Genomic DNA, 22,671 nt, shown 5'->3' with positions numbered 1-22,671 from the left:
CGCGGCTGCCCTCCCGCGGCCTACTCAGCCAGCGCTCCCGGGTCCCCACCTGGGTCTAAGGAGGAGAGGTGGGGGCTTGAAAAAGCCAGGGGAGGGAGGCAGGCCTGCGGGGTCACTCCTCCGGATCGCCTGCCCTCTACTGAGGACCAGCCCCCTCCCGCTCTCAGCTTTTCCCCAAAGCACAGACACACGCAAGTTTTGGGGTCCGTTTGGTTTATTTACACACAGCCCAGGGTATGATGAAACCAGCTGACAATGCCTGCCCAGTGAAAGTACTACTGAAGAGTATTATGGAACCAGCTGCAAGGTCTGGGCTGGGGAGGAGCCGGATTCTGAAGAAGCTGAGGGAGGAGGGGACTAGGCCCCTTAAGTATAGCTGCCGGCCCCCCCTAGTGGGATGACGAAGACAGAAATATCATCGCCAGAGCCCATTTTGTTATTGGGGAGCCGCCAGCCCTGCTCCCTGGAGATGCCCCTGGCCCCCAGGACCAGGGTTTGGGCCAATGCAGTGTACCTGCCAGGAACACACATGTACTCAGGTTACCTTCATGTAATAAAAAAAGTAATGGTCATGATGATGTGGCACCTTACACTGGTATCATCTTTCAGCTTTCCTATTTACTATCTCACAACCCTATTTAAACTTGGTGTTATTTATGGACTCATAACATTGAGAGCCTCAAAGACTTTGGAGATTATAGTCTAGCCATTTTATGGATAAGGAAACCCAAGGCTACAGAAATCAAATGACTTGCCCAAGGTCTCAGAAACAGTAGTAGGGCTGAGATTTTGTATTATCCCCATTTTACAAGTGAAGAGACTAAACCAAAATAAGTTAGGTGTCTTGCCATAGGTCACCTAGATAATGAGCGGCCAAATGGTAAATTGAAGTCCTGTGCTCAAGAAACACAGGCAAGTAACATGCATGGAGACATGTAGAATTTGACTCCTCTGTCACTTTTCAACCTCACCTGCTCGGGTCATTGGGCTCGAAGCTGGACAGTACTTTGTCCACAGTGTCAGCCACATCTTTGTCACTGCTGACATCCCACAATCCATCTGTGCCCAGGATTAATACATCATCTGGGCAGTGCTCATATTGGGTAAGGTCATATACCTGTACCTGGAGAAGTATAGGGTGGAGTGGGTAAATAGGTAGGTGGGTCAGATAGTCACTGGAGGTAGAGGATGGGAAAGTCAGTAGGGCAGGACAAAGGGCTAAGGAGGGATGGGAATTGTGTAAAACTTGAAAGGAGGCCATTTTAAAAACTTTCTAGATTAGTAATTCAAGGGAGTAATTATAGGGATGCAAGATTTGAGAATCAGAGGAAGAGGAATGTTAGGGGCTCAAAAAAGTCAGAATGTCCAGGGGTAGGGGGTGGGAGGCCTGATACAACTCACCTCAGGGAAACAGGAGAGGAAGGGTTTGACAGGCAGAGTAGAACTGGACACCTTAAGATTATGGTCACCCAAGCCCCGGGTCACTCCAATAGTGGCCATTACCCGAGCCTGAAAGGAATGGGCATGAATTTAAATTCTTCCTCATAACCTAGGTCTTTTAGACCATTTGTACACTGATTCTCTAGCTCTATAAAAGATTGCTGCTGATGTCTCCTTGCAGGCCCCCCCCCCCAATCTGGTCTCCTTCCCTCCATCCACCCCCTACCTACCACACACACACTTCCCCATGGGACTTTACCTTTTTGCCTTCTCCACAAACCAGGGGAAACCTGAGATCTTGCAGTTCAATCTTTTTATAGGCCCTGGGGAGGGGGAAGCAGGGAAAATACTGCCCAGATATCAAGCTACTTCATCCCTCCAAGTAGAGGCCACCCTGACTCTCACTCAAGTTCCCTGGGAAAGGAGCATCTGTCCCCATAACCAACCTCCAGCCTCCGCCCCAGGGCAGTGAGGCACCTGGGTTACCAAGGGAAGGGCCTCCCAGGGACGGGGAGATGAGTGGACCAAGCAATAGCCAGCAGAAAGGCAGCGTTACCAGCCAGTCATGCTCTGGTCCCGATACAGCATTCGTTGACCCAGCTCTTTCGGCTGGACTCTCCGGGGGAACTCGAGGTGGGTGAATTCATTGCCCAACAGCTCTGGCTTCAGGAAGCCCTGATGGATTGTGGCAGGGGTTGGTGAGGAGCAGGTAGCACCCAAGGGAACTGGGGGATCAGGATGGTCATGGGGATGTGTCACATCGCCCCCCACTGTTGCACATAATTTATCAGTGCAAGCCAAATTTGTCCCTCAGGCTACAGCAACGTGTGACTACCTCACAGTGACCAAAATATTCCCCTTTCTATCTAGTGAATCTTCTTCCCTCCTTACTCTTTTACCTTAATCCCCCTCCTCGACTATAGATGCAGAATATGAAATTGAAATGGCCTACATTTCTTCCCATCAGATCATCATCTCAGTTTAGAGCAGGGGTGGGGGGAGCCTTTGCCCTCAAGGCCTCATGTGGCCCTCTAGGTCCTCAAGTGCAGCCCTTTGACTGAATCCAAACTTCACAGAACAAATCTCCTTAATAAAAGGATTTGTTCTGTAAAACATCCAAGGACCTAGAAGGCCTAGAGGACAAAGGTTCCCCACCGCTGGTAGACTTTCCTCAGCCTAGAGGGCAACTACTCATTACAGCAGAGAAAACTGAGGCAAAGTCTGTGTATAAAGTAAAAGGCATGGCAGCCCTGGGGAAATCTGAGGTTCAGGAGAGGTGTGAGAGAAAAGTGAGGGTTGGGTCTCACTTACGAGGAGTTGCAGCCTCTGTCTTTCTGTCTCAGGGGTAAACTCCCGAGACATTGGAATGATGTCCCCATTTCGGACAATGATAGCCCTAGGATGAGGGAAGGGAATGTAGAACCGACTTCAAGATCAAACCAATCTCCAGGGCTGAGGATGCTTTGGCCAGACCTCCCCAGGCCCTGAGACCCTCTCCCGACGAATTCCCCCATAATTCTTCTGTCCCTAAGTGCCACCCCATTGCTATCTCTGACTTCCCATACCTCCCCTGCCTTCTTTAAGCATGTAGTTTCTTTATTCTCACAACCATTGACGTTTAGCCCCTAAAACTAGATTCCTCTCCATTCTCCTTGCCCCACCATACCTGCTGTCTCCAGCATTGGCCACATACATCTTCCCTAGGAGGTAGACTGCGACCAGGGCACAGCAACCGCCTACTGCATACTGATTCCTCTGCTCTCGTGCCATGTGTTCATCCTGCCATCAGGGAAGGATGGGAGAAGTGTGAAGGCAGAGAGTTGGAGATAAAGAGGTTCATCTCAACTCCAGGGAGAAATTGTGACCCATATCCATCCCTGCCCCCAGTTCAACCTGACTACATTGTTGGCATGACAGAGACAAAGGGGTACAGTGTTGGGGGGTTGGTCTGAGGTTCTGCTTAGATGAAGAGTCAAAAATGGATGGAATCCACAGAGCTGGGAGAAAGAAAAGAAAACCTTTTCCTCTCCCTTTCCTCAATTCTCTCTAAAGCTGAGCTCATAGAGATTCTTTGGACCTCTCCCTTTTGGGCAGAGGGGTCTGTTAGTCTGATACCTTCCACTAACATCTGCCCTCCCAACTCATGGGATCAACCATGACTCTCTCATGAGGGCTAAAGTGTCTCCCTCCCCACCCGGTTACTCTTCTTGCCTCTCACCATGAACTGGAAAGCATTCTCAATGGCCCCCACCACTAGGCTCTCATGGGTCACCTCTTTCTGCAATGGCCAGCATGGCTGGGACCCACCAGGGCATGAGAGTTCCAAGGAGACAGAGGCCTCAGTAGTGGATGGAAGGCAGAGAGGGGGTGGAGAAGGGTCCTGCAGGATCTCCACTAGGCCTCGAAGCTGCTCCCGAATATGTCGATGAAGGAGTCTAGAGGCCATCTCTGCTGCCCCACCCCCTGCATGCCCATCGAACAGGCCCCAATAGTGGAAGTAGAGACCCTGGTTGCCCTGAAGAGAAATGATGAAGAGGGTGAGATGTGTAGGAAAAATTTCTAGAGGACCAAATCAGGTCAATAAAGGATTGGATTAGAGAAAAGCATCAAGCTTAGGGGTCAGAAATCTGAGGTCAGATAGAATCAAGGCCAAAGGTCAAACCAGGAACCAGCTCACAAGGGTTGGAGCACTCATTGTGTGTGAGATGTAAAATAAAAACTAAAGAATTTTTTAAAAGGGGGCTCAAGGCCGACTCTAGCAATTTTGAAAAAATCCAAGTAAACAACAGGTTAAAAAAATCAAAAGATGAAGATGAGAAAGTCAAAGCTGAGCAGTTGGTTAATTAAGGTTTGGGCCAAGGTGAGCAAATAACTTTCCCTAGAGATTTCATATTTTAGAACCAGTGGAAGGGTCAGGGGCATGAGGAACTCACCTGATCACTGATGGATTTCCCTGGCCCACCCATCCTGGCCTGTCTGGATTCAACATAAACCACTTCACAGCATGCCTGGTCCTCATTATGGCGACTCTTGCCTGCGTTAATGACCCTGCCAGGCCAGATTGACCACATCAGGCTGGACACACAGCCAGACACCCAGAAGAACTCCCTTCCCCCATCATGTTCAGCTGGCCCGACAAGTGTTGAAAGGTCAGAGCTGGGATACAGGCCAGAGGCAGGCGATAGGATGAGAGGGAAGGGAAGTATACAAAGAGCCTTGGTGTGGGAGTTCTACTCTCACCTTCTGAGAGAAGCTCCATGCACTACCTCCCCTCACAACTCATTTCGACAAGGAAGAAGGCCCCTTCAGTTAGAAAGGGTCTCTAGGGAATGACTATAGCGGGGGTGGGGAATGAAGAGGAAAGGACTTCCTCAGCTCCTGTCTCCTGTATCTTCCAGGAGGTAAACCAAACTCTGGGCTGCAGATCCTAAAATGGGATAAGGAACGTCTCTGGTCTTTTGCAAAATGAGGAAGTGCAACAATTCAGGAAAAGAGGAATTATAGAGGGAGGGGAAGACACCCCTTGGGTATGCCCACAGCACACAGCCCATGGGAACTGGGAATGACCATGGGGGGGCAGGGATTATATCATCACCTCTTCCTACCCTCCACCTGCTCCATCCCACTTCAAGCTTTTGCTTTCCCGGCAGAGGTATTAAAAATGCATCCCAGGCTGGGAACTCGCCCTGATCCTGACTCCCGAGGCCGAAGAGCTAACCTTGACCCTGGCTTGGCTCTGCTGCCCGGAAGGAACTGTCCAGCTCCCCCTCCCTCTCCACCTGCCCGTAGCACCTCGCGCTACAGCCCCCCTCCCCAAGAGAGCAAGACTGAAGCTTCGAGTCCCAGGCTATTTCTGGTTGTAGAGGGGGAGGGGAATGTCTGGTCCTGAGGCCAGGAGTCGGCGGGGGTGGGGGTGGGGGGCTTCCTGGCTCCAGCCTAGTTCCTCTCTTAACAGATCCTCCTTTTTTTCTCTCTCGCACTCACTTACACATTAAGTATCGGCTTGCGAGCTGAGAAGCTACCAACTTATACCACAGGTTCTCCAGCCTCGCCCTCTGTCCCCCCGCCCCAGGATGGTGGGGTGGGAATCCCAGAAAAGAGTGAGGGGGGCGTGAAGGGATCCCTGAGTGGTGAGACTTTGGGGACACCAGCCTCGAGCCGAGATTTCTGGAGTCGGGGCATCCCAAAAAGAGACAGGGGTCCGAGGGGCAGGGGCAGGGAGGGAGAGTGAATCTCAGGATTTCAGGGGCAAATCTGGGGGTAAGAGGGGTCCGGGCTCCTAAGATGCCATTCTGGAATGGAATCAGGGCGGGGGGCTCACTCGGCATAGCCCGTTCTCCAGGGCAGGCGGCGGCCTGTGTCCGGGGGACTCTGCACGACCCGGCCTGCGTGGTCTTCTGCTCGTCGTAGACCCCTGGGACTCAGCTGCAAGAAGGTTGGTCGAGAGAAGCTCCCCCGATTCTCCACAGCGCCCCCAGATGCCCTAGTTCCTCTTTCAGCCCCCGCCGGAGGGCTCCGAGGTGCCACTGGGTGAGCAATGGGGTTGGGCGACGCTGGGGTAGGGAGCACGCTGGACCCAGACCCCGGTGGGCCCCCGGAGCTGACCAGGTGCGCCACCGCGGAGCGCACTCGGTGTAGCATGCTGCTACTCTTGGCCCCGCCTTCAGAACGCCCCACCCCCTGAGGGTTCTGGGAGGGATGTACTGAGACCAGCCCTACTGATCTGGGGACTGGGTGAGCTCTAAGCTACGCTTAACTCTCCATCACTGGCTTCCCCTTCTCCCAGGCCAGCTGGGGAGCAGCATCACCTAGCCCTGTTTCCTGCCTCCTCCCTTACCTCAGTTTCCCTTCACTGACCTGGGAAGGAAATGGGTCACCTGTCTGTAGGAAGTGGCTTGGGACTCCAAGTCTTCTTTGTACTAGGCCAGACTTCAACTAGGACTCCCTTTCTGAGTAGCTGGAAACCAGTGAACAAGGGAAAATCCAAGAGGTTTTTTTTTAGTGGCACTCTCTGAAAGTGGGCTCCAACTGCATACTGGACTTTCGAGGAGGACCTTCCTGAAGGCAGAGTCAGACCAGATTACCTCAGTGCCTTAACTAGGTGGCTGCCCTGAGGAATTCAGTGTCAGCAGCCTCTGGGTGCATGTGAGGCTGCCTGGTGACCTAGTGTGACAACACCTCTGGTGAGACTACACCAATATGTGTGTGTGTTTGAGGGGGGAGGATGGGAGAGAAGGGGAAGGCAATGACTTTGAATATAAGCAAACTATCCTGAATTAGTGAATTAATTGAAGGTGTAATTCCCCTATGGTCATTTTCCCATTCAGACCACCTCCTGTGGCAAAGGCTCTGCTATCATGCTGTCTTTCTTTTCCCTCGCTACCCTCAGCTTCTAAGCCCCATTACTTCCTTTCCTTTGGGTTGCCACAGTCTCATGACACCCTATTTTATCAGTATCAGAGATCTAAGTGGGCCCAAGTTTTTTTTAGGGAGGAAGTGGTATAGGTGATAACTGACAAAGTAAATTCAGTGGGACACTGAGCCTGTCACATAACTACCACTGGAGGGAGTCACAGGCCAAGCTAATCATCTTTGGTTGGGGAAAAAGGACAGCAAAACAGGTGCACAACAGAAAATCGGAAAAAGGGAGAGACCAAAACAAGGACAGAGTCAGGATATTAGATGTGTGTGTGTGTGTGTGTGTGTGTGTGTGTGTGTGTGTATTCCCAAAGGATCTGTGATTTCATCAGCTTGGAGAACTTTCTTCACCATTAGAGATCACAAGCTGCCTATGATTTAGCCTGAAACACAAAAAGGTTTATCCCTTATTCAGGGTCATTCACTTAGGAAGTGTCAAAGGCTGGTCCTGAGCTCAGGTCTTCCTGACTCTAAGCCTAGCACTGACTAACCACTAAGCCACAATGACTCCTTCCCCTTCATCCCCCTGGAACTAAAAAGATCTTAATAAATGTCTGTTGAATTGAACTGAAGGCATAGATAAGAATTAAGTATGTCAATTTTCCAGAAATACCCTAGTTCTTATTATTCAGTGTTTCTGGGGCATCTCTCTGCTTTCTTGTGTTACCCAGCCATTCTTTATGCTTTCCATTCCTCACTCAACTACAAGGGATATATCTATATCTATATATCTTTATAGTCAGGATCTTGTAGACTTAGAGTATTCAGTCATGTCCAACTCTCCATGACCCCATTTGGAGTTTTCTTGGCAAAGATACTGGAGTAGTTTGCCATTCTCTTCACCAGCTCATTTTACAGATGAAAAAACTAAGGCAGATAGAGTTAAGTGATTTGCCTATGATCACACAGCTAGTAAATGTCTGAGGCCAATTTGAACTTCCAAAGATGAGTCTTCCTGCTCTGTCTACTTTGTCACCTAGCTGCCCCATTTACTCACTAAAAATGAGGTAATCAGACAAGAGAGTACACTAGCCACTAGGACAATTAGGAAAGGCTTTATGTAAAAGATGCTTGAGCTGAGTTTTGAAGGAAAACCAGTCATTCTAAGAGGAGGAAAGGTGAGGAGGCAGAATATTCCAGACAGTGAGGTATGGAGTAAGGAAATGGAGAGAAAGCATCAAGTGAGCTAAGACTGTGCTAGAAGGAGAATAATGCATGGGAAGAGTGGTGTGGTAGGAAAAGCTAGGTTGTTAAGAGCTTTCAATGCCAGACAGCTTTTTTATTTGATCCTAGAGGTAACAGGGAGCCATTAGGATTTATTGAGTAGGGAAATGACTTGGTCAGACTCGTTTGTACTTTAGGAAGAGCACTTCAGCAGAAGGATAAATGTGGCTCCTGGAAGCCAAAAAAACTTACTCATCAGTCAGGTTTCCTCCCATAATTAGGAAGCTTTTCGCTTGAGATAGCGGGTTTGGAGGGAAATAGGGTGGTATGATCAGCTGAGGAGGCCCAGAGGATAACCAGACTGAAGGTGCAATCAAACCCAGAATCTTAACTCTGCCTCCAATAGAGAAGGCAGAAGGCAGACCCAGTCTAGGGGTACAATGGTCATGGGTCCCTGGGGAGGGTCGGGAAAAGGTCTAGCAAGGGGGTGAGAAGAAAGTGGGGGCATATCAATGCCCCAGAGCACACCTTGGTTGCCCTGTACTAGTTGGTTCTGACTTTGGCTACTGGCCGGTGCAGTCCTATAGGGTGTCTCTGGGCAGGGAGTACAAAGCCAGCCTCATTCACCCACACTATCCCCAATACCCCCAACTTGAGGCCAAGGCATCAGTCAACCCTACAGGGGTGGGGAGCCTGCAGTCTCCAGGCCACATGTGGCCTAGGTCCTTGGGTGTGGCCTTTGACTGAGTCCAATGTTTGCCGAACAAATCCTTTAATTAAGGGGATTTGTCCTGTAAAGTTTGGATTCAGTCAAAGGGCTGTACTTGAGGACCTAGAGGGCCACATGTAGCATCGAGGCCGAGGGTTCCCCATTCCTGCCTTGGATAGAGTAGTTTTTTTTACATATTGTCCCCTATTCCCTCCTTTTTCTAGTCTCCATGAAAGTATGAATACAATTTTATTTCTTAAAAGAGGAACTTCTTTGGTTTCAAGAACTGAGTTAGGAAAGGAGTCTTTCACAGCTGTGTTCCTAAGCCCTGGGGGACTGCATTAAAAATACAAGTCTATAAAAAGTAACACTTAAGTCCCTCTTTGCACACCCGCCCCCATGTTGCACCCTGGGTGACTGTCTACCTTACCTACCCTTAGTTCCAGTTCTGTCAACACTTCTTGCCCCTCCCTTCACCGCTCCGAGGGCGCATCAGGAAACGGACCAAAGAATGGTGTCATTTCAGAGTTGGAAGGGACCTTAGAGATCATCAGACCTTGGAGACGGGCGTATCTTTCCTGCGAACTTGTCAGTGTGAGCTCAACCAGCTTGGTAATAAATGTTACTTATAGAATACAGGAGCAAGAGGCGAGGGACTGAGAATGGGCGGGGGATGGGGTTCGAGGTGTTCCCCAGTCCCCTCCTTCTTCGTGCGGCCGCCAGAGGCCGCTGCTCCCTGGTCCCCGCTGGCCACCCCCTCACAGACACTGGTCCCGCTGTCCCCACTGTCCCGGCTGGGGCTCTCGTGGCTTAACGGGGCTCGGCGGTGCTGCGCTGCGCTCTTCTGTGCTGCGTTCTCCTGCGCTGTGCCCGGCGCTGTCCCAGGAGTGGTCGCAGGCTGCTGGCGGGTGGTGCAGGGCTAGGGGAGCGGAGGCGGCCCGCAGCGGACAAATACGCAGCGGCTGCGCGCTTTTTACCCTTTTGAGGCGGGAGAACCAGAGAGAGGCAGCTGAGCCGAGCTCCGCAGAGCTGGGCTGGGCCGAGCCCGGAGCTTCTCAGTGCCGGAGTGGCACCCTCGAAGACAGTCTGGCTGGTGTCCAACTGCACCGAGAGCTCAGCGACTTGGTGACGGAGATCCAGCGGTTCCAGACAGTGCCCGACCGAACGAAACCGGGTCAGTGCAGCGACTGCAGAGCGGCAACGGCTCTTTCCCGGCTACAGGCTCTCAGGTCCTTGGTCCTCAAGTGTAGGAGCAGGCGCGACCTCTGGTTCGGTGGGCAGAAGCGGCCGCAGGTACGAGACACGAGGAAGCCCCAGGCGTCGAGATCTGGGAGGGTGTTTAGAGGGGCTGGGACAAGGAGGGGGAGGGTAAAGTGGAGGGAGTCCTGTCCCGTGGGCTAGGATGAGACTGGGAGTTCCTCATGTCCGCATATCCAGCCCTGAATTTCTTCTGTAAGGTAGGGCACTATTAGTTATGATGTGTGGAACAGAGGGAGAGGAGAGGAGGGTCTTATCCCTTCCAGAGCCTGGGTGGTGATTTGGTGCCATGAGCATCACCCCTCGGAGACAGGAGGGGAAACTGAGGCAGAAGCAGACACTAAATCCTTCGATATCGTAGCGAAAACAGACCCCCAAGGAGAACCTACTTTCTCCACTGAGAGAGGGAGTGGATGGTCGAAGGAAGACTGTTGAAAAGGCCTCCGTCGAGGGCACCAATCTGTCTCCTTTCAGCATCCTTCCCTCAGTGTATGCACAGCTTAAGGCCCCTTGGAGCTGGGAAGGAGGCGTTCCTGTGGATTGTAAGAATTGGGGGAATGGGCCAGCAGAGAATAGGGGTATAGGAAATAATCGAAATGAAATTATTTATAAGTATAGGAGAGAAGTGACCAGATCCTAGTTGAGTCGCCTTTCTGATCCCCAGAGCTCCTCCTACCTACCAAACTGTGTGGATGTTAACTCCACGGGTAAAATGGACACAAAAAAGGATTCCCCACCCCTATCCCCCTTTCTCTTCCCTCCCTTCAAAACACCCTATAATCTTTCTACTAGGGGTAAAGTGAAGTCTGACCAGCTCTGGCAAGATCACTGACTCCATCCCTACTGGTGGAACTGGGAACAAAAACACCAGGGTCCCTCCCCCAACTTTGTGGTCCTGAGTGCCATCTTTATGGTTTAATTTGTGCCACTCAGCCTGTGTGTGTGTGTGTGTGTGTGTGTGTGTGTGGTGTAGGGCTATCCCTTGAAAGAAAGAGTAACTATTGGGGTCCTGCTCTCTGGGGATCAGAGACCTTCTGTGATCTCACCCTCTAGAATAGATAGGGATGTGAGAACAGTAAGAGTGGAATTAACTCAATTTATCCTTCAAAGAGAAAGTGACTAGAGACCCTACAAGGGCCAAGGACTGTGGTAGACGGGGAATTGGAGATAGATGGAGTAGAACCCAGTTCAGGGTCCCTGAGGGGAGGGTCTCAATTCCTTTATGGTTTCCACCAGGAAAAGAACCAGATGTTTTCTGTTCCTTGGCTGTATTTACATCCCTCAGTTCCCACAAGAATTGTTACCCAGCCAGCCCCAACCTATTCTATCCCTTTGTCTCTGGGGAAACACAATTCTCTTCACCCCAGAGTAGGCACAAAGAATTCTTCAGTTCCAGTTCCCTAGATCTCTCATCTGTTGATTGGAGGGGGAGAGGAGATGCCTTCAGATAGGGATCCATCATTTGACCTGAAGTCTTTGAGAAAAGAGGAAACATACTCTCTCCGGGGAAAGGAAAGGAGCAAGAATGGTTTAGGACCCCTGAAAATTTTGCCCAGGGATCTAGCATTTGAGGGATTTGCCTGATTAACTTTAGTATCCAGCACCCCCCCAACCCCACAAGTATCTTCCTCTTCTCTCCTTGCCCTTTAACATTATACTCAATCTCAAATTCTCTCTGTCTCTGTCTGTCTGTCTCTTTCCTCCCAGAGACCCCAATGTTTTCTCCCACTTACCCAGGTGGAGTCAGTTTGAGTCCAGTGTATTTACAGGCAATAGCTGGGAGCCCAGTAAGAGGTGAGTCAGGGGGAGATGGGCCAAATTAAAGGGAGGTAGCTAAGGCTTGGCAGAAGAAAGGAAGGAAGGAAGCATACTGACTCCACCTTTTTTTGTGGGCTCCAACTCCATCCCATGTTCTGAGAGGCTATTTTCCCCATTGGTTTCTTCTGGTTTGGGTACCATCTTCCTATTCTGGGAGCCCCATAGGGTTCCCTCCATTTCTAGCCTCCTTCAATGTTGTATTTGGGAACCCTATTCTGGTTGGGATTGAAAGAGGAAAAAGAAGAGCATAGGAGATGTTGCAGTTTTACCCCTGTTCCATACCCACACATGTTGTCTCTGTCTTTCTTCAGAATGAGTGAGAGGGACTTTTGGAGCTGGAGCACAGGATTCTGTCTTTTGGTGCTCTGCTTGGCCACACCATGGGCACGGCTGGCATTTGCTTCATCACATCCTCGGACTCACACAGGTTTTTGTTTGTTTGTTTGTTTGTTTTCTGGGAAGGGGGACATGAGAAATGTGCCTTTGAAAGGCATGGGACTCTTGGAGAGGTTTGGAGCTCAAATGAGGAGGGGTATCCTCTGCTTAACTGGAATCATAGTTTGACTAACATGACTTTGGACCCTGCCTCATGGGAGTAGAGAAAAACTGGAGAGCTAAGCACTATCCATCCTGAACAGATGCTAAGCTTAGTGGGTAGAATTTCCAGAGACTTTTCACTTGGTGCTGCTTTCTGTCTCCACGTTTAAAAAAGAACAAGTTTAGGTCATTCCACAGAGCACAGGGAAGATGCCCAGTTGCTGGTCCCACCCTGGAAAGAAACCAGAAAAGAGGCTTTGTACAGGAGAGTGGAGATTCAAGGGTTAAGTCTGGACCCCTGTCCTAATTCTGTGGTTTTCCTTCTGGAATAGTGAAAGCCTATGTAATCGGATAATCCTCCCCACTCATTTGTAAGTCCCCTAGTCCTCTCTATCCCCCCACACTGTGAAGGCAAGATGGGGAGGGGCTGTAGGCTCATTCTCTTTGGTCTGGGTGGGTAGGGCTCTTTTGAAGGTGTGGTCAGTGGGTTCTCAGTCTCAATCTTGGGCTAAGTACTCCTTCAGAAGAGTGGGGGAGTGTTCTGAAAATACCCAGGAGGATTTCTACTTATCTCTTAATGGAAATAATTTTTTAAGATATTCTCTGCGCTGAGGGTGGGGAGCTAAGTGTCAGGGGATATCCAGCATGTAGGAAGGAGGAGTACTGGGGGAGTGAGAAAGGACAGCATCCTTGCTGACGTTTCTTCTTCCAGTACATGTGGAACCTGGCACCTGTGAAGTGATTGCTGCCCATCGATGCTGCAACCGGAACCGAATTGAAGAGCGATCCCAGACAGTCAAATGTTCCTGCTTCCCAGGCCAAGTGGCAGGGACCACTAGGGCAAAACCTTCCTGTGTGGATGGTGAGTGACTGGGGACATGGTGGGGTAGGGAGCGTGTAGCAAGACTGCATGAGACCAGCAAAGAAAATTGTAAACATGCAAATATAATTCCTGGCTTTGTGAAATGAGAGGAAGTTCTCTTTCCTGCCCGGGTTCCACTGCCCATATGAGAGATTATTGTTGTAATGATAACTGGCAATGGTGATGATAATAACAATAAAAATAATCATTCTTTCCATACACATAGCATGAAAGGCATTATTATTCCTTCTTTCCAGATGAGAAGAGATTTTCTTGCATACTTATCCCTTCATGTTTTTGCCTTCTTACACACCAAGTCTTACACCCTGTTAAACACTTCTCCCCACACTCACCTTTCTATACCCTTGCTTCTTGTATTCTCCTCTCGTGATATACCTCCATACCCACCCTTTGGATGCCCACCATCACAAATCACACTGCTGATATAGCTGAATTTTTTTTTTTGGTAGGGCAGTTGGTGTTAAGTGACTTGCCCAGAGTCACACAGCTAGTGAGTGTTATGTGTCTGAGGCCAGATTTGAACTCAGGTCTTCCTGACTTCAGCGCTGGTACTCTATCCACTGTGCCACCTAGCTGCCCCTATAGCTGAGCTTTAGAGCCGCCATAGTGATGATATAACTTCATACCCTCAGGGCAGCTAGGTGGCACAGGGGTAGAGTGGTGGGCCTGGAATCAGGAAGACTTGAGTTCAAATCTGGCCTCAGATACTTAGTAGCTCTGTGACCCTGGGCAAGTCACTTAACCCTGTGTGCCTCAGTTTCCTCATTTATAAAATGAGCTGGAGAAGGAAATGGCAAGTCACTTGAGTATCCTTGCCAAGAAAACCCCAAATGTGCTCATGAAGAGTTGGACATGACTGAAACAACTGAACAATAACAACGTATACCCTCACTTCCTTGAATAGATTAAGATCTCTCTCTCTCTCTCTCTCTCTCTCTCTCTCTCTCTCTCACACACATACACACACACACACACACACCCATACATATCTACATCTCTCTCTCCCTTTCTTTCTCCATATCTCTCTCCCCCTCCCTCTTCTTTCTCCTTCTTCCCTTCCTCTCCCTTCCTCTCTCTCTTTTTTCTCTCCTCTCTCCCTTCTTTCTCTCCTCTCTTTTCTTTTTCTCTCCTCTCTTTCTTTTCTCTCTCCTCTCTCTATTCTTTCTTTCTTTCTGTCTTTTCTTACTCTCCTCCCACCCTCCCCCATACAACATGAACTCCAGTATATACCTTTTCACACACTTATTCTGGTGCACTCATACGTACAGAACAGAGATGACTTCATTTTTGTCTCAGCAGTGCCTGGCACACGGCAGATGCTTAGTGTTTGTTCCCTGACCATTCCCTTGCCCATTAATGCTTTTGATTATTTGTGTTGCTCACACATAGAAGCAGAGACATAGTTGCACTGCCACAGGAAAGGGCTATGTGGAGGAACTGCCTTCACACTGGTGATATGGTGGAACTTTAGAGCCGCCGTAGTGATGGATCGCTCCTGCTCCCTGCACTTGATTGGCTGGGTTGTCCTTGCAGAGATGAAGGGATTACCTGGGCTTGAAGTCACTGCTAGGAGTACCACTAGGCTTCAGTCCAGGAGGTATCCCTTCTCAGCTCAGCCCTCCTGGAAGTGGAGGTGAAGGATGGCACTGGTAGAGGGCATGTACTGGCCTTGGGGCTCTGCTTCCCTCCCTCCTCTGTAGGAAGCAGACTGTACCCCAGGGGGCTTGTGAATCTTCGAAGGCCTCTCTCATTGTCCACTCCAGCAGCAGGGAGAAGACCTAGGCTCTGCTACTCTTCACCCATATATGTGCACACAGATATCAGTGCTGACCCTTCCCCACTGTCCACTCCCACAGCCTCCATTGTCCTGCAGAAGTGGTGGTGTCAGATGCAGCCCTGCCTACCTGAGGAGGAGTGTAAGGTGCTCCCAGACCTGTCCGGATGGAGCTGTAGCAGTGGGAACAAGGTCAAAACCACCAAGGTACCTAAGAATGGATCCCTCATCTCTCTGACTCTCATTCTTCAAGGAAGAAAGGAAAGGGAAGTTCCTAGTTGTATGGCCAATGGCAGGTGTCCAAACCATGGAGATGAATCCATGGAGATGCCTTGGGTCTGATTTGATTCTGAGAACTAATCAGGATTGTCTCTATATCTTTTTTTTTTCTTTTTGGCTAGGCAATGGGGTTGCCCAGGGTCACACAGCTAGTAAATGTTATGTGTCTGAGGCTGGATTTGAACTCAGGTCCTCCTGCATCCAGGGCCGGTGCTCTATCCACTGCTGTACCCAGCTGCCCCTTGTCTGTACATCTTAAGGTGCTGGGTATCCCTGGCAGGTTCCTGCCTCTTTCATATATCCTTCCTGTGCCCCAGGGTTGGAGAGAAATTTTAGAAACCTACCCTTAAGCTTCACTGAAATAGAGAGAATTCAATCTATAAGTCAAGAACTAATGAAATGATATGGGATAATAGTGGAAAAAACCCCACTTCCACCAGAATTCCTGGAGTTATAGCCACCCTGCTTACTCAGTCTTAGTCTAGGGCTCCTCTCCCACCTCTCATCTTAGCTCTCCCTATACCCTCCTACCCACTTCCCTCTAGGTTGACAGCTCTACTGTGGTAGAGCTCGACACAATGATTATTTTCATGGTTTGCTGTCTGCCCCACAGAACAAGGGGTAATTAAAATTTTATCAAACTCATTAGCAATTCCATGTGTGCCCTGCTTAATCAATTGCATCATTCTCTCATCACCATTTATACAGGCGAGTGAGGCTTCATCTATCTATGCCAGAGCTAGGATGCTTCCCGACCCTGCCCCCTTTGATGCCTAAACCCAAAAATGATTGTGAAAAGACAGACAGAGGCAAGCTTTGTAAAGCAGCCTTCAGAGTCTGAAGGGCTGTTATAAGGAGGATGCCATTCAGCTCTTCTCCATCTCCAGAGAGACTGAAACAAAAGAAAGGGGCTTAAATTGGAGCAGCAGCACCAAATTTCGTTAGCTACAGAGCAGAACTTATTTGTCTACTGAGAGAACCAGTATGTTGTACTGGGAAATGTGCTGGACATAGGTTGAGGGTTCAAATGTGTTTGGGATACCTACTAGCAGTGTGATCAGAGGCAAATCACTTAACCTGTAAAATGCCTCCTTCAAAAAGTAAAGCTCAAATGAGAAAATGTGAGTAAGGTGCTTCAGAGCTACATATATGTGTGCATACATGTATGCATGTATAATATGTGTGTCTATGTCAATATGTGTGTACATGTAGATATATATTGCATATGTGTGTATGTATACATATACATACCCCCACACACGTGTAGGTATATATATGTAGATGTACATATATGTACACCATCTGTTATAATTATAAGTGAGAAAGAGGTTATGGAATTTTCTTGGGATTTTTTTAAGAATAAAGGAGGTAGCCCAGGCCACTTGAAATATTTGCTGTCACTTAATAGGATTGGATTAGTACAAGTCTCTATAAAGCAGAGGGTACTTAATCTTCTTTTGTTCCACACACCCCTTTGGCAGTCTGGTGAAGCCTGTGGACTCCTTCTCAGGATAATGTTTTTAGATACATAAAATAAGGTACCTAGGATTACACAGAAGCCAATTATATTGAAATACAATTATCAAAAATTTTTTTTAAATGAATTCACTGACACCCTGAAATCTATCCATAGATTCCAGGTTAACCATTGCCTTAAAGAGAGGCTGGCTATTTGTTTCTTCCCTATGTCTGTAGCATAGAGAGTTACCACCCAGTGAAAAGTGGGGGCCCCTTTTGCCTTTTCTCAGGCCTCTCTGCTCAGCATGGCCAAGGTTATGGATCAGGGGAAAGAGGCAAAAGCCGTCTGGAAGGCCTTTTCATTGTGGGGAGTTTGTGATTGTTAGGATGGGGTAGTTGCTTCTCTTTGAGTAGACCATGGTGGGTGGTGAGGGTGGGTCTGGGCGTAGCCATACCTAACTCCTCACCCAATTTTTCAGGTCACACGATAGCCCTTGAGGACACATCCTGGCCTGGAGAGGAGCAATGGAAGCATGAGCCAAAGAAGGCTTGAGAGGAACCAGGGTCCTAGAAGATGGGAATAATTGGAAGCTCTTGGGTGGACCTGTCTCATCAGAATTGCAAAGCAATGGAAACACTGTCCTCTGGTGGACCTGAACATCATTGCAGCAATCTCTTTCCAAGGGGCATTTCCATTAAGCAAGTGGCAAGGGTTTCCAGAATATCCTCTGTGGAGAGCTCTGTGCGAAGTGAAGACATATATGCCATAATTCCTGTCCTGAGGGAGCGTACAGTCTAGCTGAGGAGACCAGACACACACAGGAAACTGTGAGAGATAAGTGAGTGCTAGAACTATCATTTTTGAAGCTATTAGGGGATAGTGGAAGTCAGGAAATTAGATTCTCTGTCTTTCAGGCCTCCCCCTCTCCCTGGGCTCATGTTAGCAAGTTAGGGAAATCACATCCATTGTTCCCAGCTGAATCAAATGTCTTCATGAAGCTGCTAATATTCTGAAGGAAACATTCCTCTCTGAGCACAAGTCGGCAATGGCGTCATTCCTTTTGGATGAATGAGAGGCATGTGGGAGGATACGAGACAACAACATCCCGATGGAGTTTGTGCGGGGGGGGGGGGGTCTGTTAAGCAATTGTTTCCGTAGAATTTTGGGGTGGGACCTTATAAGAGCCTCCTTAAAAGAGGAAAGGGTCCTTAAAAGAACTTCTATGAGCAGAGCAAATAAAATGGCAGAGCCTTGTAGAAAGAACACTGGGCTTAGAGTCAAGACCTGGATTAGAGTCTTGGCTCTGCCATTTACTGGCTGTGTGGCCTTGGGCAAGGATCTTAACCTTTATGACCCAAAGTTTTCTCATCTGTTAAACTGTATATCTCTAGGTCCCTTCAAAGAATTCTTTATTTTTATGATTCTATGAGATTCTTTGAGATAATGGATATAAAGGTGTTTTGTAGTTTTTAAAGTACTACATGAAGGTAAGAGTATTACTCTCACATAATCCAGCCCCTCTCCTCAAATTTTTTTTTAACAAATGAAGAAAGTGAGGTCAGAATGGCTAATTGACTTGCCCAAGGTCACATAGCTAGTTTTTCCCTTGCTGTAAAGCCATTATCTTCTGTCTGTCCTGTGAGTTTGGGGTTTTAACTGGAATGAGATTGAGAAATGGGGTGTTTAAATAAGGGTTGCTCATCATGTAGCTCTTTTCCTAAGTCTAGGAGCATGATGTGGTCTGACTCAGGGAAGGGAGGAGATAAGGAGTGGGGATGGAGATCAGAGTGGAGTTGTCAAATTCTGTTGTCCCTTGTATCCAGGAATCTCCCGCTGAGGGCTGGATACCCTCTCAAAATTTAACTGCACAGTCTCAGCATACGGAGCAACTCTCAACCCCAATCCCTGAAGAGTCCAAAGCATTGAGTTGACCTTCAAAGGTCATCTGTGTCCAAAAGCATTTTGAGTGAATGCTGTTGTGTTACATCCACCTACTCCTGATCCTTAGGCAGATAGAAGCGAGGGATTTGTGTCTCCTATCCATCATAGCCAAACTGGTGTAGTTCTTATAGACCCCCAGTATTCAGAGTCAGAAGGAGCCTTAGAGACAATCTTCCCCTTGTTCTGCAAAAGAATAAGGAACCCAGGGCCAGAGAAATGAAATAAATCACCCTAGGTTGAACAGGTAGTTAGCAGCAGAGCCAGGACCGGACTCAGGTCTTCTAAAACCCAGTCAGGTTCTTTTTCCTCTATAACACATGTCCCTGGAGCCAGAATCAGGGGGGTCCAAGGATGGGATATGGTCTTTGGCAGGATCAGGTTTGGGGGGAATGAGAGTATTGGAGGAGAAGTTGGTGACTGAATGGTCAAGTTGAAGAAAAAAAAACTTGTTGAAGACTTCTGGGCCATGGATACCCCAAGTGGATCCTGAATATAAAAATGGTAGTGACTCAGGTTTGGGAGGAAAGAACTATTGGGGTAGAAGGAACTGTAAGGCTGAATGTTGATCCAGATGAGGCTGCCAAGCCTTGAAGGAATTATAGAATGTCAGAATAAGTCTCAGAGGTCATCCTGACCAAGTCATACCTGGATAGAACTCCCCTCTTCACATCCCCAACAAATGGTCATCTAGTCTCAAGTTGAAGACCTCCAGTTATGGGGAATCCAACAAGAGGGGGCTCTCCAGGCAAGTAAGGGAATGCCTGGGCTCCCCCAACCCCAGCCCAGCCCTTGGTCCTATCTCTTCCTCAGGAGAGTACATACCTGCCTGATACTCTCTATCTCCTCTCAATGCTGCTCTGTCCTATTTCGTGTTGTTGTTGCTAAGTGGTGTGATGGATAGAGTGCTGGGCCTGGAATCAGGAAGACCTGAGTTCAAATTGGGCCTCAGACACTCACTAGCTGTGTGACCCTGGGAAAGTCACTTAACCCTGCTTGCCTCAATTTTCTTCTCTGTAAAATGAGCTGGAAATGGCAAACTACTTCTGTAGCTTTGCCAAGAAAAACCCAAAAGAGGTCATGAAGAGTCAGACATGCCTGAAAATGACTAGATGTAACAACAACAAATTTTTTAAAAACCAAAAAAAATTTTTTTTATGGGCAGCTAAGTGGTACAGTAGATAGAGTGCTGGGCCTGGAGTCAGGGAGACTCATCTTCCTGAGTTCAAATCCAACCTCAGACACGTCTTAGTTGTGTGATCCTGGGCAAGACATTTAACCCTGTCTGCCTCAGTTTCCTCATCTATGAAATGAGCTGGAAAAGTAAATGGCAAACCACTCCAATACCTTTGCCAAGAAAACCCCAAATGGGGTCAAGGAGAGTTGCACATGACTGAAACAACCCAACGACAACATCTTCACCCCCCTCCTCCACTCCAGCCTGCTCCCCCGTTTGTTATCTTCATATTTTTGTAACTGAGTATTTAATCTCAACCTCTCGTTTGATTGTAAATACCAGATTCTGAAATATTAAATTCATTTTAATCTCTGCAAATGCCAGGGTCAAGAGGAGGGTGTAGGGGGAGGAATAGGTGAAAGATTTGCCGTCTCTTCCTGCAGGACCTGGAAACTGGCCTGTTCTCCCTTGGAGCAAGGAAATGGTTTAGATGATCTTTGGAGGATGTGGCCACCTTTTCATCAAGACAATGTCCTCTCCATCCTGTTGCTTGGAGTATTAGGAACCGAAGCAGCAGATCTGGTTTTTTTTAGATAACTCTCTCTGAGAGATTGCTGAGTGAATAATTTAGAATGTGAACAAGGAAGCAGTAGCAGAGTTGGGCAGTGAGATACTATATTCGAATTCCCAGGTGATGGAGCAGAAGAATCCTTACTTCTTAGGGTTGAGACTAGGAGTGAAGGATAGAGTCTTGGCCCCTAACAGCTTCTCTTCCTATCTCTAACCATTTAGCCCAAGGAAGGACTCTCCCTGAATAATCTCTGATCCACCAATTCCAAGCCCACTCTCCCCATGGACAAGTGGGTCATAAGCTATGGAATGAGACTGAGAGAATGAGGATGGTGCCTAGAAGTCTTCATTACTCAGTCATAAACTCATGCCCCAACCTAGTAGTCAGTGGGAAATGTAGCACAGGCAGTGTTCCCTAACTAATCTCAATTGTCCCCTCTGTTTTCCAGAAGTATAAATGGGAATTTTTTTTAACCTGAGGGCAATATGGTGAGAGTAAGGTGACTGAGAAACACAGAACATAGTCAGACCCCAGGAGGAGGAGATGATTTGTCCAATCCTCTTCCTTCCTCAACCTCTGATGGTTGAAATACCAGCCCCCTTGACCTCTCTTGGGTCCCACCTTTCTCCCAACCCTCTTATGGGGTGGGGCAGGGCTGTCAGAGAGCCAGGAGGCATGACACATATGGAAGACGTTGCCTGGGACAAAGCTTTAGCTACTCCAACTGGGCTCAAGCAATAAACATCCATCTGCTTCCCATCCTACCTCACACTACTCATTCAAAATCCCATCAGCACTTATTAAACACACTCCTTTCCATTTGCTGAAATTTGCTAATTCCATCCCCTGGGCTGTTTCCTTTCTCCTTTTTAGACCCCCTTTCTCCCTTCTATTGTGTTTTCCTCCTTCATCAATGAGAGTGCTGCACAAATAATTGGGCATCACTAGTGAAAGGTTCCTTTCTTTCTCCCTCTTACAGTAGTTGTGATAATTTTTTTGATCAGCATTGATGACAACTTAGGAATTTTAATGCATTTCCCTGGGGTGGGGGGATTCTTGAGGCCCTCCCCAGCTGGGAGAGAGGGCTCTTAGGTTCCCTCACCAGCTGTGCAGGGAGCCTTCAGGCCAAAAGAAGGTTCCATCCCCTGGGGACCATGTGGGTGATTCGTATTTGCTGCCTGGCAGCTTAATTAAGGTTTGTGAGTTACCTGCTAATTAGTGGCCCCAAATAATTCCCAGGGTTGGGGGCAATGACAGCTCCAGCTGTACTCTGAGTCCTGTCTGTGGACACACGTCCAGGGCCTGGGAGAAAGCAGGCTCCAGGCAGGGAAGAATAAGAATGTTTTCTCCTTGAGTCACCCAGCCTGCTGAACTCAGGGGACAAAGGAAGAGAAATGAGAAACAATTAGGAGATGGAGAGAGATGAACTGATACAGTTCGGGAGAAAGAGGGAGAGGAGGAGGGATTATCTAGAAGAATTTGTCAGGTGTTCGGAACACTGGGGAATATTTTAATTCTCTGTATGAAACTATTGAGCTATTGTCCTTCGTGGGTGGGGGTGGGGAGAAGGGGGAGGAGGTACAGGGCTGAATGGGGGGAGCCTTTTGAGTGGTTTATTTAAGGACTAGCCTTCTCTGATTGAGGGGCACTGAGATGCTGGTACTTCCATCAAACCCTCCTCATTAAATCTTAGCAAAAGAGGCCTTCACAGTAATCAATATGGTGAAATGATGAATTTGAATTTATTTCCTGGGCCATTCTGCTGCCTCTTCCCAGATTTATTGAGACTGGTCCTGCACTAACTCCATTCCCATTGATCTTCTAAAATGCCCCTAATGATGTTTAACAACCACAAGAAACAGAGAGACTCAGAGGAAGGGAGACATCAGGACGGTGAGAATTCTATAAGAAAGAAGCAGTCACAACACAATTGAAGAGAACTCATCTTTTATTATACATTCTTATTTAGAATCTTTTTTTTTAATGGCTATAGATACATGTGTGTGAATACGTGATTTTCTGCGCATGTGTGTACAGTCATGTGCACCTGGTTGTGGGTTTCTGTGTACACAGTTGCCTCTTTGTATGTGTGTGCTTATATATCTTTCTGTACACAAGGACTACACAGTTTTACTCCCACTTCTTATGAGCAAGTGTCAGGGGATGCTGGAGCCCCAACTGTAGAGAATGGGGGTTTGTCTTCCTTTCCCCCTGTGTGGAGGAGCAGCTGGTCTGACTTCTTGGGTT

General features: G+C 48.3%; 2 protein-coding genes across 7 annotated transcripts; one reads left to right on the top strand and one right to left on the bottom strand.

The window, feature by feature from the left end:
* Positions 1-196: 196 nt before the first annotated feature.
* On the bottom strand, positions 197-6,081 carry PPM1J (protein phosphatase, Mg2+/Mn2+ dependent 1J). Of its 4 annotated transcripts, none has more exons than XM_021001891.2 (10): positions 5,762-6,081; positions 4,374-4,488; positions 3,659-3,955; positions 3,107-3,219; positions 2,752-2,836; positions 1,997-2,115; positions 1,700-1,763; positions 1,402-1,509; positions 972-1,123; positions 197-514 (listed from the first exon to the last, which is right to left on the bottom strand). In XM_021001891.2, exons 1-10 carry the CDS (start codon positions 6,079-6,081, stop codon positions 367-369), a joined length of 1,521 nt encoding a protein of 506 aa, XP_020857550.1. In that variant the 3' UTR covers positions 197-366. The 4 variants fall into 4 exon arrangements, with proteins under 4 accessions (XP_020857550.1, XP_020857555.1, XP_020857564.1 ...); XM_021001896.2 differs by having other exon boundaries at positions 3,713-3,955; XM_078154945.1 differs by having other exon boundaries at positions 454-544.
* Positions 6,082-9,939: 3,858 nt separating this feature from the next.
* On the top strand, positions 9,940-20,231 carry TAFA3 (TAFA chemokine like family member 3). 3 transcript variants are annotated; one of them, XM_021001939.2, is made up of 6 exons: positions 9,940-10,024; positions 11,696-11,782; positions 12,118-12,233; positions 13,056-13,205; positions 15,083-15,207; positions 17,217-20,231. In XM_021001939.2, the coding sequence occupies exons 3-6, from the start codon at positions 12,119-12,121 to the stop codon at positions 17,226-17,228; spliced, it is 402 nt and encodes a 133-aa protein (XP_020857598.1). In that variant the 5' UTR covers positions 9,940-10,024; positions 11,696-11,782; position 12,118; the 3' UTR covers positions 17,229-20,231. The 3 variants fall into 3 exon arrangements, with proteins under 3 accessions (XP_020857598.1, XP_020857609.1, XP_020857605.1); XM_021001946.2 differs by having other exon boundaries at positions 9,943-10,024; positions 11,726-11,782; XM_021001950.2 differs by lacking the exon at positions 11,696-11,782 and having other exon boundaries at positions 9,941-10,024.
* Positions 20,232-22,671: the final 2,440 nt, after the last annotated feature.

Source organism: Phascolarctos cinereus, unplaced genomic scaffold, assembly GCF_003287225.1.
Source record: "Phascolarctos cinereus isolate Bilbo 61053 unplaced genomic scaffold, phaCin_HiC Scaffold_5;HRSCAF=322, whole genome shotgun sequence".
In the NCBI taxonomy this organism is placed as follows: Eukaryota; Metazoa; Chordata; class Mammalia; order Diprotodontia; family Phascolarctidae; genus Phascolarctos; species Phascolarctos cinereus.
The sequence above is the reverse complement of the archived record's forward strand: the minus strand, read 5'-3'. Positions and strand labels throughout refer to the sequence as shown.

Excerpts from the sequence above, each read along its gene's own strand:
- PPM1J (XM_021001891.2), bottom strand. The coding sequence starts at position 6,081 with ATGCTACACCGAGTGCGCTCCGCGGTGGCGCACCTGGTCAGCTCCGGG. Across the intron at positions 3,220-3,658 it reads AGAATGCTTTCCAGTTCATG|GATGAACACATGGCACGAGA; the intron begins GTGAGAGGCAAG and ends CCCTGATGGCAG. Across the intron at positions 1,764-1,996 it reads GACCAGAGCATGACTGGCTG|GGCCTATAAAAAGATTGAAC; the intron begins GTAACGCTGCCT and ends CCCCCTCCCCAG.
- TAFA3 (XM_021001939.2), top strand. The coding sequence starts at position 12,119 with ATGAGTGAGAGGGACTTTTGGAGCTGGAGCACAGGATTCTGTCTTTTG. Across the intron at positions 12,234-13,055 it reads ACATCCTCGGACTCACACAG|TACATGTGGAACCTGGCACC; the intron begins GTTTTTGTTTGT and ends TTCTTCTTCCAG. Across the intron at positions 13,206-15,082 it reads AAAACCTTCCTGTGTGGATG|CCTCCATTGTCCTGCAGAAG; the intron begins GTGAGTGACTGG and ends CCACTCCCACAG.